The sequence below is a fragment of the Ctenopharyngodon idella genome, chromosome 12 (assembly GCF_019924925.1).
Source record: "Ctenopharyngodon idella isolate HZGC_01 chromosome 12, HZGC01, whole genome shotgun sequence".
Taxonomy (NCBI): domain Eukaryota; kingdom Metazoa; phylum Chordata; class Actinopteri; order Cypriniformes; family Xenocyprididae; genus Ctenopharyngodon; species Ctenopharyngodon idella.
The window spans coordinates 4,636,194-4,651,523 of NC_067231.1; the positions used below are offsets into that span (position 1 = coordinate 4,636,194).

General features: G+C 36.3%; 2 protein-coding genes across 10 annotated transcripts in view; one reads left to right on the plus strand and one right to left on the minus strand.

Annotated features, from left to right (window-relative positions):
* plce1 (phospholipase C, epsilon 1) overlaps positions 1-3,029 on the plus strand; it is a 93,060-nt gene extending 90,031 nt beyond the window's left edge. For all 9 annotated transcript variants that reach the window (XM_051914100.1, XM_051914104.1, XM_051914103.1 and 6 more), the window contains one exon: positions 855-3,029. The gene's annotated coding sequence lies outside the window, so the exon portion shown is untranslated. The remainder of the gene's footprint in view (positions 1-854) is intronic.
* Positions 3,027-15,031, minus strand: noc3l (NOC3-like DNA replication regulator). The gene is made up of 21 exons (XM_051914111.1): positions 14,895-15,031; positions 13,297-13,507; positions 13,087-13,213; positions 12,781-12,938; positions 12,634-12,690; positions 11,579-11,709; positions 11,337-11,498; positions 9,431-9,524; positions 9,175-9,350; positions 8,957-9,085; positions 8,347-8,478; positions 6,946-7,026; positions 6,747-6,847; positions 6,559-6,631; positions 6,409-6,472; positions 6,266-6,337; positions 5,428-5,609; positions 5,206-5,334; positions 3,478-3,575; positions 3,317-3,401; positions 3,027-3,234 (listed from the first exon to the last, which is right to left on the minus strand). Exons 1-21 carry the CDS (start codon positions 14,901-14,903, stop codon positions 3,091-3,093), a joined length of 2,415 nt encoding a protein of 804 aa, XP_051770071.1. The 5' UTR covers positions 14,904-15,031; the 3' UTR covers positions 3,027-3,090.
* Positions 15,032-15,330: the final 299 nt, after the last annotated feature.

Genomic DNA, 15,330 nt, shown 5'->3' on the forward strand with positions numbered 1-15,330 from the left:
AAAAAATTAAAATAATTGTGCCTTGTGCTTATCAGTTGTTTATCAGTATCTGATTACCCTTAAGTGTAGTTGTATGCAATTGTGTGATTCATTGGCTTAAAAAAAAAAATGACCACCTTTTGGCCACGATAACCGTGGTGTGAAAAAAAAAAAAAAAAAAAAAAAATATATATATATATATATATATATATATATATATATATATATATATATATATTAATACGATTCTTTAATCTTTTGAAATAAATTGTATTACTATTTCTACAAAAATATTAAGCAGCACTGTTTTCAACATTGATAATAAGAAATGTTTCTTGAGCAGCAAATCAGCATATTAGAATGATTTCTGAAGGATTACGTGACCCTGAAAATTCAGCTTTTCCATCACAGGAATACATTACATTTTAAAGATAGATAACAGCTCTTTTAAATAGTAATATTTCACAATATTACTGTTTTCACTGTATTTTTGATCAAATTAATGCAGCCTTGGTGAACATTAAAACATCCTACCGACCCCAAACTTTTGAACAGTATAATAACAACAGTTACCACATAATAAAAATATTGAGGACAAATTTATTAATGTAATTTTATTAAGCAAATTCACTGAGTGGCATCCATGAGATGTCAACAGTAAGAGAGCATGTTCTCTGTGAGTGCAGTGATATGCTCAGGTCATCAGCTGTTATATTGTCGTTTAACACAGCTGGAACTTTATATTAACCAATCAGCATCCAGGACTAGAATGATCCACTTTGTATTCAGCATCAGGCTGATGTGTGACGGTTGGCTGTTGAAGATATGCTGTGCAACTGCAACTAACTTGAATCTTCCCACCTGTCTGTCTTTAGAGTCTCTGTCGATGGGGCTGAAGGCCTGGGTGGCCGAGGGACGCTTGGGTTCTCAGAGACTGTGTGCGGGACACCCCGTGTCCCAGTGTGGCGGTCGCGCCCCTGCCCCCTCCGGCTGGTCCCTCCCGCTGCTGTGGAACTGGAAGCTGCATAAATGAGTCCAGAGCCAGAGCAGCACCTCTAGTGTTCACTCCTCTCACACGGCTCAGGCTGCTTCAGGAAGACACAGTACAGCCTGATGGAGAGCGTACAGCTGTTCGTGCTCATCTTTCACAGTCGTGCAGTGGCCTGGGTGTGATTCGGGCTTGCTGATGGGTCGTGGAAGGGTTCAGTCAGTTCAGCAGCCTGTGTTGTTGTAAACGGATGTCAGATGAAGGCAGTTTCGCCTCACTTCTATTCTTCTTCTTCTTGTCCTACTTCAACAGTACTGTAAGTCATGAATGCATTTATATGCATTTCATTTTCTTTGTGGTTTTGCACATTATTATTATTTTAAGTCCAGCTATTTTGAAAGATTAATACTTTATTTACATCCCTGTTTTGGATTGCTGAAATTAAATCGAGCATGAAAATGCCTCCAGCACAGTATCACACTATAGTTTTTTTTTTTTTTTTTAAGCGAATCTTAAGTTTTTATTTGTGTTTGGTGAGATTTATTCAGAGTTCAGAGCAAATGCACACAAGATGTTTCGAAGGATGCGAGGCAGATTTGTTCTGCATATTTTAGCAGCTAAATGAATTTGATGGCTTTCATTGCACATGTCCTGTACCTGTAGATCACACTGCATTTAAATGACCAACAGCAAACAATGCAAGATGTAGAGCGGTACCTTTCTATACACGGCCACAAATCTACTTACAGTATTAGAAAAACAAGCATTTGAAGAAACGCCACTTTAAAAAATTTTTTTGGAAGTATATGTTACTGTATATTAAGATTTCTTTCATTAGAGCTAGGAAATTTTTTTTTTTTTTTTTTTTTTGCACTGCAGTGCAATTTCAAATATTTTTTTCTTGCATTTACAGAGAACCCTCAATATTAAATGGCTCCTTTGACGTCTATCATCGTCACTTTTGAAATATTTTAATTAAAATATCAGTAAAATTGAGGTTTATTATGGAAGCTTGTTTCCACCACTAAAAAAAAATAAAATAAAGGTAATTGCAACTTATCTCACAATTCTGACACTTTTTCTCAGAATTGCGTGATATAAAGTCAGTTATATTTCGCAATTCTGACTTTTTGAATTGTGAGATTTAAACTCACGAGTTATAAAGTCAATTTTTTCTCACAATTGGACATTGTAATCTCACGATTCTGAGGAAAAAAGTTGCAATTGCCTTCTATTTATTTCATGGTGGAAACAAGCTTCCGTAGTTTATATCCCATATGACCTCTGTAATAAATGTTTTATTATTTCCTATTTGTGTTAAATGAAATTTTGCTATAATATATTCATGTGATTTTTAAACACTGCATAGCAGTTGAATCCCCTGTTTAACTTTCTTTATGGTTGAAAAGGTCTTCACCTTTTTAAGTGGTCCATTTTCTTTCTTGAAGTGAAATCTTTCATAAGTAATTGCATGTTATAGCCCAGGTTGGCTGTACGTTTCCAGATACTAGTGTACATATGAATGAGAGTACATAATTATGAAATGTGCATTAATTTATTTTTAAGGGCATGAATGCTCCTCCAGTCTGTTCATACTGTATGAATGTATAATGTTTGTATTTTTGTAATTTAAATTTTTAGAATTGTCTTGAGAGAAATATTTTGACATTTTAAGTGAAGGTAGGCACCATAAAGTGTATTTTATTTGTGTGGTACACTACAGCATCATCTTTTCAATGTATATTTACCATTACTTTGTTTTGAACAAGCAATTGTAAAAACTTTGTAGCGTGACACAATGCTGTTATTTTATTGCATTGATAGTCTCTTTGGAGTTTGAAACATGTTGAACTTTCTACTAGTGATGGTTTTCAGCACACGTAAAACTATAGGAATGTATCGTCAATATTGTGATGTCAATATTGGGTTATTTGTTTACTTGAAACCACCGAATCAACCACTTTCATCAATAAATAGTGTTGAAAAAAACATTTTTGGTGAAACGGCTACTTCTACATCAGTACATATGCTAAATGATGTCAATAAAAAAAATCAAAGATGATATCTTGGAGCATTTATTTTACACAAATGGATAGAAAATAGCATTTCCCAACTTTCAGGCCTTAATGTGCATTCATACATGTTTCCTGTGGTGTATGTTGTGATGTAAAGTCTAGACTCGTCTGCTCGCTCTCGGTTTGAAGAGCAGCATCAATCTGTGTCTTCAGGTCTGGATCTAAAAATGCATGACCGATTGTGAAATGTTCCTGCAACACAAAATTAAAGAACAATTAAGAAAATTACACAACAGAAAAAAATGAAAGCATTGTTAGTTAAATGGAAAAAGACCTTTTTCTTTGAGGGAGGACCTGCAACAGGTGGGTTGAAGGTCATGTCTTTAACACTGTAATCTTCAAACAGCTGCACTGGAGTCCTGCACAGCAGAAATACTATGAAAATCTTCATATTCATCTTAAACACCATCAGCTGATGGAAATGTGTCTCTGTACCTTCTGCTGAGCTCCATGCTGAGAGCGCCTGAACCTTCACTAGGAGCACCTTTCATGAGATGAGCAGCAAACTTCCTCACCACGGGGTGATAGTGTCTCTAAAATAACAGATCACAACAAATAAATCCATGTCATCTGGCTTTTAAAAGAAGCAACTGCCGCCATTTAAATCAGGAATCATGTTCATCCACAACTATTTGTTTGAACAAAATTTTCTAAATTTGCCTTTTAAGTAATATTTAAGACCGTATTCTAATGTTGAATGCAAGCTATTTTTATTTTTTAATCATTAATTTAGATATTTAATTATTATTAACTCTTTCCTGCCAGCTTTTTTAAAATTGTATTTATTCAGAATGATGATGATCAAAGCACAGATGGAGTAGATCGAGTCCAACACCCCTAAAGCTTCACAGTCCTATAAGCTCATCCTGGGTTAACATTTCATTCAGAAACATTAGGAAAGTTTGATTTATATGCTGATGAATGTTTGATCATGTTATTTTACATATACATGCATAAGCAATGCTTATATGTGACCCTGGACCACAAAACCAGCCATAAGTCGCAAAGGTATATTTGTAGCAATAGCCAACAATACATTGTATGGGTCAAAATTATTAATTTTCCTTTTATGCCAAAAATCATTAGGATATTAAGTAAAGATCATGTTCCATTGAGATATTTTGTAAATCTACCATAAATATATCAAAAATGTATTTTTGTGAGTAGATTTGCATTGACTTAATTTGGACAATTTTAAAGGCGATTTTCTCAATATTTAGACTTTTTTGTGGTCCAGGGTCACATATCTCTGCTGCTTCACCGATATTGATCTGGAGATTCTGTACTCTTTCAGAAGATGTGTAAAAGCGCCCTCTACCATATAACAGTGAAAACATGGAATGCCGGAAAACTACGCAATGGAAGGGAAAGAGTTTAACATGTTTCTGAAAGCACCATACACACGTCTACACTAAATAGGGAATCATAATAAATTTAATGATTGTAGATGCGATTCAGAAGGACCAAAACTATTCATGACTCATAATACCACCTGACACCTGCTAACAAGTAGAAAAATCATGGACAGTAATGTAAGTATATAGTTTGCTACTACAATACATTGTTGAAGTATCTGTTCTTTAGCTGAGTAATTTTATTTTGGGAAACTTCTACTTTACTGCATTCCACAGCATAATATCACACTTTTTGCTCCATTACATTTTATAAAAAAAACAATATTGCTACTCATCATTTCAAACTGAAGAAGTCATCACCTGCTCTGATGTGATAGTGATGTCCAATTCTTTTCAATAAACCTTTTGAATTAGTTCACAAACAGCACTAAACGATTCGTTCGCAAGTTGGACTGTTTTCGAATTAACAAATCACTGATTCAACGATCCAGTAAGGACTTAAAATGTGCCAAGCACTGGGAAAATCAAGTACTTTTGTACTTTTACTCATGTAAAACTGAAAAGGATTATTTATATTTTTACTGGAGTAATATTTTATCTGTATTTTGACAAGTACTTGATTTGTGTACTTCGTCTACAACTAATTTATCATATTTTCCAGAATAAGTTTTAATCATCCGAAATGTGCTGCTGCAACTTATATTCCAAACAAAGGAAATAAAGGAAAAGGGAATTTGATTTCCTGCTCTGTTCTTCTCTGTCAGCAATAAACCAATGGGATGAGTGAATGAACATCATTGTGCTTCACCTTCAGTAAGTGAAGCTCCCACAGTGCCGTGTTCTGGGGGTTACAATATTCGGGCATATCCAGCTCTGGGAGATACACACCACTGCCCTGCATTTCATTATCCAGCAGGATGTCACACTTAGGGAAGGTCTACACAAACACAAGAGAGAAATAATTCATACAGTCACCTCAAGCACGAACACCTCCATTAGCTTAATTAAAGAAGGAAGAGCAGAGGCTCACATGCATCAGCGTCCTATTGGCTGCCAGGACGCCCACACAGGAGTCAGGCAGCACGTGCAGGCCGAGCGTGCTCAGTCGTTTCATGAAGGCCTGCGCCCTCTGCAGGGTGACCTGCTTCCTGCGTTTGGTCAGCATCACGTCCAGGCACTGCAGAACGATCGTTGTGTCATCATTCGCACCTCCTGCAGCCAATCCAAGACAATAGATACGTTTGCGAAATTAAACTTGTGTGAAAAATTGGAATATTGCACAAAACATCTGAGAATAAAGCTGCGTTTCCATTCCATGTGTTCAAGAGAGCAAAATATCCACTTCCAGGGAAACTGGTACAAAGTATCAGTAATAAAATAAAAAAAGATGCTGCATGTGCACAGATACACATGGGAGCGTTTGAAAGCAGCGGATCCCTAATATATCCGCTGATAGACAGATCCACTGCTTTCAAACGCTCCCGTGTGTACCTGTGTTCAGTGAAGAGCGTTAAAGATGTCTATTTACAACATGTTTTTGAAGCGTTGATCATTGTAGCCACTCACAGACATATCTGATGAGCATGTGAACACAATGGCCAATCAGAGGTGCTTAAGAATCCACTCGATAGTGCTCAAAATGCTAGGGGGAAATGCTGGTATTGTCACATTTTTAAAATTTCAGTACTGACTTAGTAGGGTTGTCATAAGTACCGACTTCGGTACCATCTAATGGGAATTCTGCATCTAATACTGAAAAATAAATGTTTGGGACACCAAAGTGTGTAAGTGACAGGATGTTCTTGCTCATATTAAATAACCCTGTGTCACTGCACATCGGCAGAACAAAGAGACACTGGAGATCTTACCTGCGTGCAGCGTCAGCAGGGTTTTGTATAAGTGGCTGTAGAATTTCAAAGGGTCGATGTTGAGGACGTCACCTGTTGAAAACACGTATATTAGCTCAGCGAGGGCAGGATGTCTGTGAAACCAGAGCTGTGGCTGTACTGACCTTGTCCTGAGAGGATGTGGAAGGAGGTGAGAATGCAATGAAGGCTCTCACGATACGTCAGATCCTGGGTGAAGGAAAATGCAGAAATGTTAATGCATACATTTTACATTGACAAATCATAAAGCAGCTGATCCTGGTTGAAATACTTACACCTGATATGATGAGGCCGTAGAGCACCGCCAACAAATCATCAAAGAACTCCAAGTTTATAAGATGAGCAAACCTTCAGGAAACAGATTGAACCATGTTATTCACATTAACAAAAACATGTGACCCAAACACTTTATTACAGTGTAATAACACTATAATAAAGCTGTTATACACCATGTGGCTCTTACTTTGCAAGACCTTCTAAAACAGAGGGCAGTAAGATGGACTTCTGAGCTTTCTTCAGTATTCTGAAGTAGATGAGGAACACAATGTTCAGCGTCTCTGTGTGCTGGAAACAAAGATGGACGAAATACAATATGAGATAACATATTCATGCATTAAAAGGAAATGTTCAACACGCTCTCCATCTACTCCAGTCGCACTCACCAATTTAATTTTCTTCTCCTTGCTCTCTGAAGCCTCAGCTTCTAGAAGCTCTTTCTGCAGCTTCTCCTCTGTTTTTTTCCACTGTTGAGGACAAGGAGATCAAGGAAACAAGAGAAAAAAGAATGTTTAAATCAACAATACCAGAAAACAGGTATACCGCTTTTCCAGCGGCTTCGGTTCAGGAAGTATATTTCACATTTCCAATTCTTCAAAAAAGATATAAAGAATTAAGTACCAAACTTACCAACTCTTAAATATTACAATACAAAACTACTGATTAAAAGGTATAGAAGCAAGTATAAAAATAATTAAATTTATTATAAAATATTTAAAAATAGACAAAGGTTTGGCGTCAGTAAGATTCTTTGAAAGAAACTAAAACTTTTATTCAGCAAGGATGCCTTAAATTGATCAAAATAATAGTAATGTTAGAAAAGATTTCTATTTTCAATAAATTGTTCTTTTTAACTTTCTATTTTAACTTTCTTTCTATTTAATAATAATAATCAGAAATGTTTCTTGATCATCAAATCAGCGTATTAGAATGACTTCTGAAGGATCATGTGACACTGAAGACTGGAGTAATGATGCTGAAAATTCAGCTTTGAGCATCACAGGAATAAATTACATTTTAACATTAATGCTGCGTTCCAGGCAGGTTTTTGAGCCCATAAGTCACGACTTCAAACCACGACTCACGACTCCAGGCAAGCGTTCCAGGCAAGTCACGCCAAACTGCCTGAGCGCAAAGAATTGTGGTAGCTACATGTAAACAAACCAGCATGGCGGACCGTACGGGGCTTATGCTCATTTACAATCATTTCACACAGAACATTGTAATATATAATCATGTGTGTATTATTTATCATTATTACATTATTATTAATTTGATTGCAACGTTATATTGTCCTAAAGTCCATTTCTCACCGAATACCACTTAAACACCGCATCCGTAGGGGCTGCCATTGTTGTTTCGCGGGCTATGTGACGTCAGAGCGCAGAACTGGGAGTACATCGATCTAGTACGAGTTCACGGGTGGGAAGTCACGGGTTTGACTGCCGTTCCAGTGCACTTTCACGGGTAGAAGGTTGGAAAAACACGGTTTACGGGTTGCCTGGAACGCGGCAATATTCACATAGAAAACAGTAAAACTATTTCGGAATATTTCTGTTTTTACTGTATTTTTGATCAAATAAATGCAGCCTTGGTGAGCAGAAGAGACTTCTTTCAAAAACATTTTAAAAAAATCCTAAACTTTTGAACAGAAATATCCCATTACCAATTCACTTCTCTGATTGGGTAATCTAGTTGCAGTTAGTGGTTGGTGGGTAGCGTAGCTAAACCATTCAAAAAACTTCAAATCATGACATTTATGTGACAACATTCGGCTCAGTTCAGACCTTCCGCTGCATCCTGGACAAACTTGTCTTCTTCTCCTTGAACGACATGAACTTCTTTTTGGGCGCAGTGGCTTCAGTATCTTTCTTCATGTCCACTTCTTTTATCCTCAGACAGAGGAGAGACTTCAGCACCTGTGCATTCATATCACAAAACATCATTAATAACAACATCAAGATGCCATATGCACATCACATCTTAAAGGGATAGTCCACAAAAAAAATTAAAAAGAAGATATTTTGAAGTATGCTGGAAACCAGTTTCCGTTCCCATTGACTTCCATTTAATGGAGAAAAATAGTATGGAAGTCGATGGGAACCAAAAAAAAAGTGTTTTTATTAGAACATGAACACAGTAAGTACACTGTACCTAACAATTCTTTTTTTTTTGACCCAAGTATATAGTATTCAAAGACACCTAATATAATGTGGGACCCAAGTTTTAAATCTGACCATGTTCTTTAATTGAAAGTAAAGCTAAAACTGTTTACAATTTTTAAGTAAACTGTCCATTTTAATAATTCTCTGCAAGAACTATGTTTATGGCAAGTACAGATGAGGTAAAACTTGTATAGAGGAAACAATGTTCATCAACACAGTTTGATGACTGTACCTCTGGTTTGACGTTATAGTTCCTGCTCTTGACCATGCCTGAGATGACCTTCACCATTGCTAATGAGGCCTGACCAATTTTATCCTGTTTCAGCAGTGTCCTGACTGCTTCACAACACATCTCAGATACCTGAACACAAAATCACAACATCACATCATTACTACCCACATGCAAACCTCCAAATGTTGAGTTTTGTCAAATACTGCTAGCAGACCGACCGTCCTGACGGGGTCGTTCATCAAAGGCACCACCATGACTATAATGTTGTTGTGGAAATTGAAGTGCGGCAGAGCTACCAGGAGATCACAAATGCACTTGATGGCCACTTCAGCAAGACCTTTATAACACTGAAGAGACACGGCTTTACTTCTCTTCTGCTTCTTCTGCTTCCAGTCTGAAACAGCATCAGATCAGTCAGGCAGGATAGTGAGAATGGATGAACGAGAAGTTAAAAGCACAGATCACATGATCTACCTTTGACTGTCTGTTCCAGATCCTCCAAGTAAAACTTATACTGGCTGACGAGACCCTCCTCAAACTCTCTCAGCTGCTGCGTATCTTTTTTCACCTGGAGAAGAAAGGGAGATGCTTAAATGGGTCATAAAAGATATTTAAATCTAGTAATTTAATAATTTCATTTTCTCAGGGGTCCAATTATCCACCTCTTAAACAAAAATGATTAGGTCTAATGAACATTTTTCACTCTCAATGACCCTCAGAGGTAAACATGTCAGTTTTTGCTACTGTGTGTATAAATGCCCTTTTCTCAGATAGAAATGACAAGGAAACTTTTAAAAAATAAACTCCAGTCAAATATTAATACAAAGCCAAAAACACCACAATATCTGGCAGATTTACTCATATTTAATTCTAATAATTAGTGTCTGTCCTGCTTTCTCGTCCAGTTTTATCAAATTTAGGACCCTTTTTAAGGCTTGCACAAATAAATCTTAAAATAAATAATGCATTTCAGAATCTATTACCTAAAACAGGGTAACTGGCAACTGCATGTTATATGTACTGAAGTTGGTTTATATGCCAATATATCAATACATACAAATTCTCATACGATAATGTTTAAATAAAGGCAATAAACAAATTATTTTGCTGATACCAACAAAAGTCTATATACTGAACGTGATAATGGCGTTAAATAATGTCACTCTAGAGAGAAGCTACAAGAGTTTACGTTGAACTAAATGCCAGATACAGTTTATTAAGTAACCAAAAGAAAAAAATTTCAGCATAACGCAGGACTTTTAATTATAAACAAGCCCAAAATACACTAACTCTTATTAAATGTCTATGTTACTACTCCCAGCTGCTTGTTCAAAAAGACAAGGGAGATAAAATATGCACTCTACAACATATTACAATATTAACACCATAAAGTAAACATTGTCATAATTCATCGAAAAAACTGCTTGAAACCATGATTCAGCACCATTTGACTTTGAACGTTCATCGCTCGCATTTATTTAATTAAACCAATGCCTTTTGAAGTTTAATAATTTCCCTTTTTTGTGATTCCTTATTTCCTTCTGCAAATTTAAGACCTCTTAAAATGATAATAAAGACTTTTGTTGTACCATTTCAGATATTTAAGACTTTTTATGACCTTAAATTTGATCAAACCGAATTTAAGACTTTTTAACAGGTTAGTTCAACCCAAGTGTCTCCTACGCTGTTGACATAGTGAACGCAGTGCAGGGCTTCCGTGTTTACATCTGAACGCCGGCTCAGTATTGGCCGACGCTGTACATGTGAGCAGCATGACGCATGCGTGTGATGCTGATGCAGGAGCTGGCCAACAATGAGCCGGCATTCAGACATAAACACCGCGCTGCGTTCACTACTTCAACAGCATAGGCAACTGACATAGAAGAGAAGAAATTGTTGAATAAAGTCGTTATTTTTGTTTTGGTTTTGGGCACCGAAAGTATTCTCATCGCTTCATAACATTAAGGTTGAACCACTGTAGTCACATGGACTATTTTAACTTTCTGGACCTCAAAAGGTGCAATGACGTTGTTGCCTATGTGTGGTTCAGAAACCCTCGGATTTCATCGAAAATATCTTAATTTGTGTTCCGAAGATGAACGAAGGTTTGGAACGACATGAGGGTGAGTAATTAATGACAGAAATTTCATTTTTGGATGAACTAACCCTTTAAGAACCCTGTCGTCGCTACCTGGACCAAGTTTCTAAACACCCACTAAGCATCTAAGTTCAGCTAGTAATGTGACAATATATTCATCTGTCTGCCATCAGACACCTGAGCATTTCCGAATGAGTTGTTTTTGCAGCTCAGTTGCAAGAAATGCCGAAAGAAAAACAAAATTTCTCATAATATGACTCCTTTAAAAGTGAGGCACTGTACCTTCGTGGCTTTCTCATCTTCCGTCAGAGGTCGGATTCGATATGCCGGCACAATGTCCTTAAACACCTCCATGAGGGAGACCATGACTAACTTTCTGACAGTGACGGCGACGCACGGGTCCGTCTCCATCAGCATGGCCCTCAACTCCTTCAGCTTCTTGATCTGAAACACGTGTGAAATATCATCATACATGGAACAACAGTACAGATCATGCAGAAGTTCATTGTGAAGGACTGTCTTACGTTAACATGTGGATCTGCGAGTATCGCTGATGACAAACTTGCGATGCGCAGTTTCTTCTCCATCAGTGTCTGAGTCCGCAGCTCTAGCTGCTCCTGAGGAGTGAGCAATGGACCAATCTCTGGTTCCTCCTCTGATATTAGTTAAAATCATCAAAAATATCATCAAAAAGGTGCACTGAATAATTAAAAAAAATGAAATAAAACAAGTTTTATACCTACAGAAATAAATATAAAATAATGCATATACTTTAAGATTGATTTTTTTATTGTTTTTGAAAATAAGTCTCTTTATATTGAAGTCTCTTTATTTATTTGATCAAAAATACAGTAAAAACAATAATATTGTAAAATATTATTACAATTTAAATTAACTGTTTTCTGTTTGAATATATTTTAAAATGTAATTTATTCCTGTGATCAAAGCTGAATTTTCAGCATCATTACTCCAGGCTTCAGTGTCACATGATCCTTCAGAAATCATTCTAATATGATGATTTGCTGCTCAAGAAACATTTCTGATTATTATCAAGAGTGGTCGACTGACAGTGATTTTTTTTGATGAGGACATCTTAGAGAGCAGTATGGTCAATATTAAACGGATTTATAATAATACACTATTTAGGGGGATATATATATATATATATATATATATATATATATATATATATTTTTTTTTTTAATGTAAATATTTTGCGTCAAAAACACTTAGCCTCTGTGAACTAGACTCGTGTATGGCCAGGATTATCGCTTCACTTCAGAAGGCCTTTATTATCCCCTGGAGCCGTATGGAGTACTTTTATGATGGATGGATGCACTTTTTTGAGCTTCAAAATCCCCCTTCACTCCCATTATAAAGCTTGGAAGAGCCAGGACATTTTAATATAACTCTGATTGTGTTCGTCTGAAAGAAGAAAGTCATATACACCTAGGATGGCTTGAGGGTAGCACTGAGTAAATCATGGGATAATTTTTTAATTTTGGGTGAACTAACTAACCTTTAAGATGAAAGAAATTTCAAGGGGTTGCATTTGAAGAAATGAGAAATGCACACCAACCTATTTCTAATTCATCCTGGTCCTTCGGTTCCTCCTCTTCCTCTGCCTCAGGCACAACTAGAGGACAAAATCAAACAGCACAGTTAATCACAAAACATCCTCTCCAGCACTACAGCATTTACTGTAGAGTCATGTGATGACACACACCGGGTTTCTCCATGGACTGAGGGATCAGGCCGCTCTTGTCTTTGATGGGCAGCAGGTGAATGAGCTCTTTCTCCTCCTTCTGCTGCATCTTCCTGGGCATCTTCTCATACTTCTCCACAGGCTGCTCGGACTTACGCTTTTTGGCATGTACTGGAGCACTATGTGTTTCCACAAAAGAAAAGTGAAGGAAAAAGAGCATACTCATACTCAAATATCAGGTGATCACTCTGTACATAGTCTAAGAAGAAAAAAACATCACATGCTTTGTGGAGGATCAAAGCGCATGTTTTAAAGACTGCTGCCTACCATGATGAGATGTCTCGAGTCAGAAAGGAAGCTTTCTGTGCCATGGCTTTGATCTGTTCAAGGTCATCCTCATCCATCATATCAGTGGGCAGAGTTTCCAGGAACTCCTCCTCCTCTTCTTCATCCTCTGGAATCATACATCAACATTACAACACTGTCTCAACACTGAGCACGAGTTCACGAAAATCATCAGAAAGCAGTTTCCTTCACCTGGTTTCTTCTTGTAGCGCTCCAGGGGTTTGAGGGTCTGATGGGAGACATCAGTAATGGCTTGCCGGAGTTTCCGCTGCTCTTTGCGCTGTTTCTTAGCTGAGCTCTGTTGCTTGAACTGACGATTCTTCAGTTTGTTTTCTAGCTTCAGATTGCTGGTTTTCAGCAATTTTCTGAAGCTAGGCTTCTTTTTCCTGTTCTTTTTGGAAGCCTTGTGTGAAAGATGCATTAAAGTACAGTTAAATAATGTATGCTGGTGTACAATTATACATAAGATTTAAGTTTTTTATACACATGACAGGTGAAGCACAACAGAATTCAGAGGCTGACTTGTATAGTAAAATATGCTAAAAAAGAGTTCTGACTTACATAGTGTATTACAATATAATACAATGTTAACCACTAGTGTATATGCTACAGTATAAAAGAGGTTTACCCTCACATGCTCTTTGGTTGTTTTAGACCAAAAATGTCATGTTTTGATTTTTTAAAATGTTGTACTTAATCAGAATGGTATGAATTTTGGTGACTTTTGTGGCTATGTAAACAAAAAATAATTGTGGACATGGTTTGAAAAGGCCAAGTATGGAAGCTTGTTTCTGCCAATGAATAAAAAATAAAAAAGGTAGGCCTAATTGCAACTTTTTATCTTACAATTCTGACTTTTTTTTCTCAGAATTGTGAGATAAAAAGTCGCAATTATCTTTTAAATTGTTTTATTCCGTGGTGAAAACAAGCTTCCATGGCTAAGTCATCTTAAAAAAAAAAAAGTTACACTTGTGTTTCCATCGGCTAAAACACCAAGGCAAAATAGACACATAAACTGGTGTGACTGTAACAGAGCAAATGTTTGCAAAGTTGCACTTCAAATTAATATTTCGAAGGAAAAAATGTAAACGTTGACAATATGTAATATTTGATTTCTCAATATATCCAAATGGAGAACCTAATAAATGCTGCATGAATCTGCCTTAAATCATTGTATTTAAAATGCTTTTGCTCTATTTTTAAATTAAATGCAGCATTAATTGGAAAAAGAGTATAAAATTTGTTTTTTGTTTTTCTAATATTTGTACTATTTTATATAGAAATAAATGATATGTACAGGCGAATATGTTTAGTACTGTGGAATTCCTTCAAAATATAACACACACACACACCTCTGTCAAAGCTAGAGGTTAACTTTTAGTAACGTTACATAATATAACACATGATACAGTATGGGGTTGAGAAGTATGCTATATATGATCTGATACACCAGGTGTTTACACTAGTACAGTATGATAAAGTAGGAGTAAAACTAGTACAGTATGATGAAAAAATACAGCAGTTGTTGAAAAGTGTAGTTTGACATGATACTGTAGGGACTACACTAGTACAGTACATGATACAGGAGAGGTTATACTAATATTGTATATAGTTTTGTCTAATATAAGATATAAAAAAACAAGGGTTGTTCAATCTGAAGCGTCACTCTCACACGCTGAACTTAATGTAACAGAAGCAGTTCACTGAAGCTCAGAATTATGGCTAACAGCAGCTGGTGATATTAAACTCACTAGCGCTTTAGTTTGTGTTAGAATTACAAAATAACTTACCGGGCCCATTTTGGTGAGTGATTCGCCTCAACTATCAATGACGTTTCAAATGTGTAAATCAATCTAATCCAAAAAAAAAAAAGTGTGCATGTATCCACTCTTCACACATGTACCACATGGACCGGAAGTAAACTAAGGGAGATATTAGATGAATGGAGAGACAAACGTTACGTTATCTTTGAGCGCCACCTGGTGATCTGGAGGAAGGAATACGCTGACAAGACGCTTTTATTAAATTATTTGTAAAACAGCTAAATCTTTCTCTAAATTAGTAGCAATATATATTGATTAATCCCCAGTAAGTTTAATTCAATTTTTAATTTGCTTTTATACATTTCAGTGTTTATCATTTGTAAGTAATTATTTTGTTGTAATTTATGTCTCTTTCAGTGTATGTTGCTTGGATATGTGTTTGTGTTTACAAAGAGAACACATA

Coding starts and splice junctions, on each gene's coding strand:
- noc3l (XM_051914111.1), bottom strand. Junction 11,710..12,633: donor CCAGGATGAATTAGAAATAG/GTTGGTGTGCAT, acceptor AACTAATATCAG/AGGAGGAACCAGAGATTGGT. Junction 8,479..8,956: donor ACTATAACGTCAAACCAGAG/GTACAGTCATCA, acceptor ATGAATGCACAG/GTGCTGAAGTCTCTCCTCTG.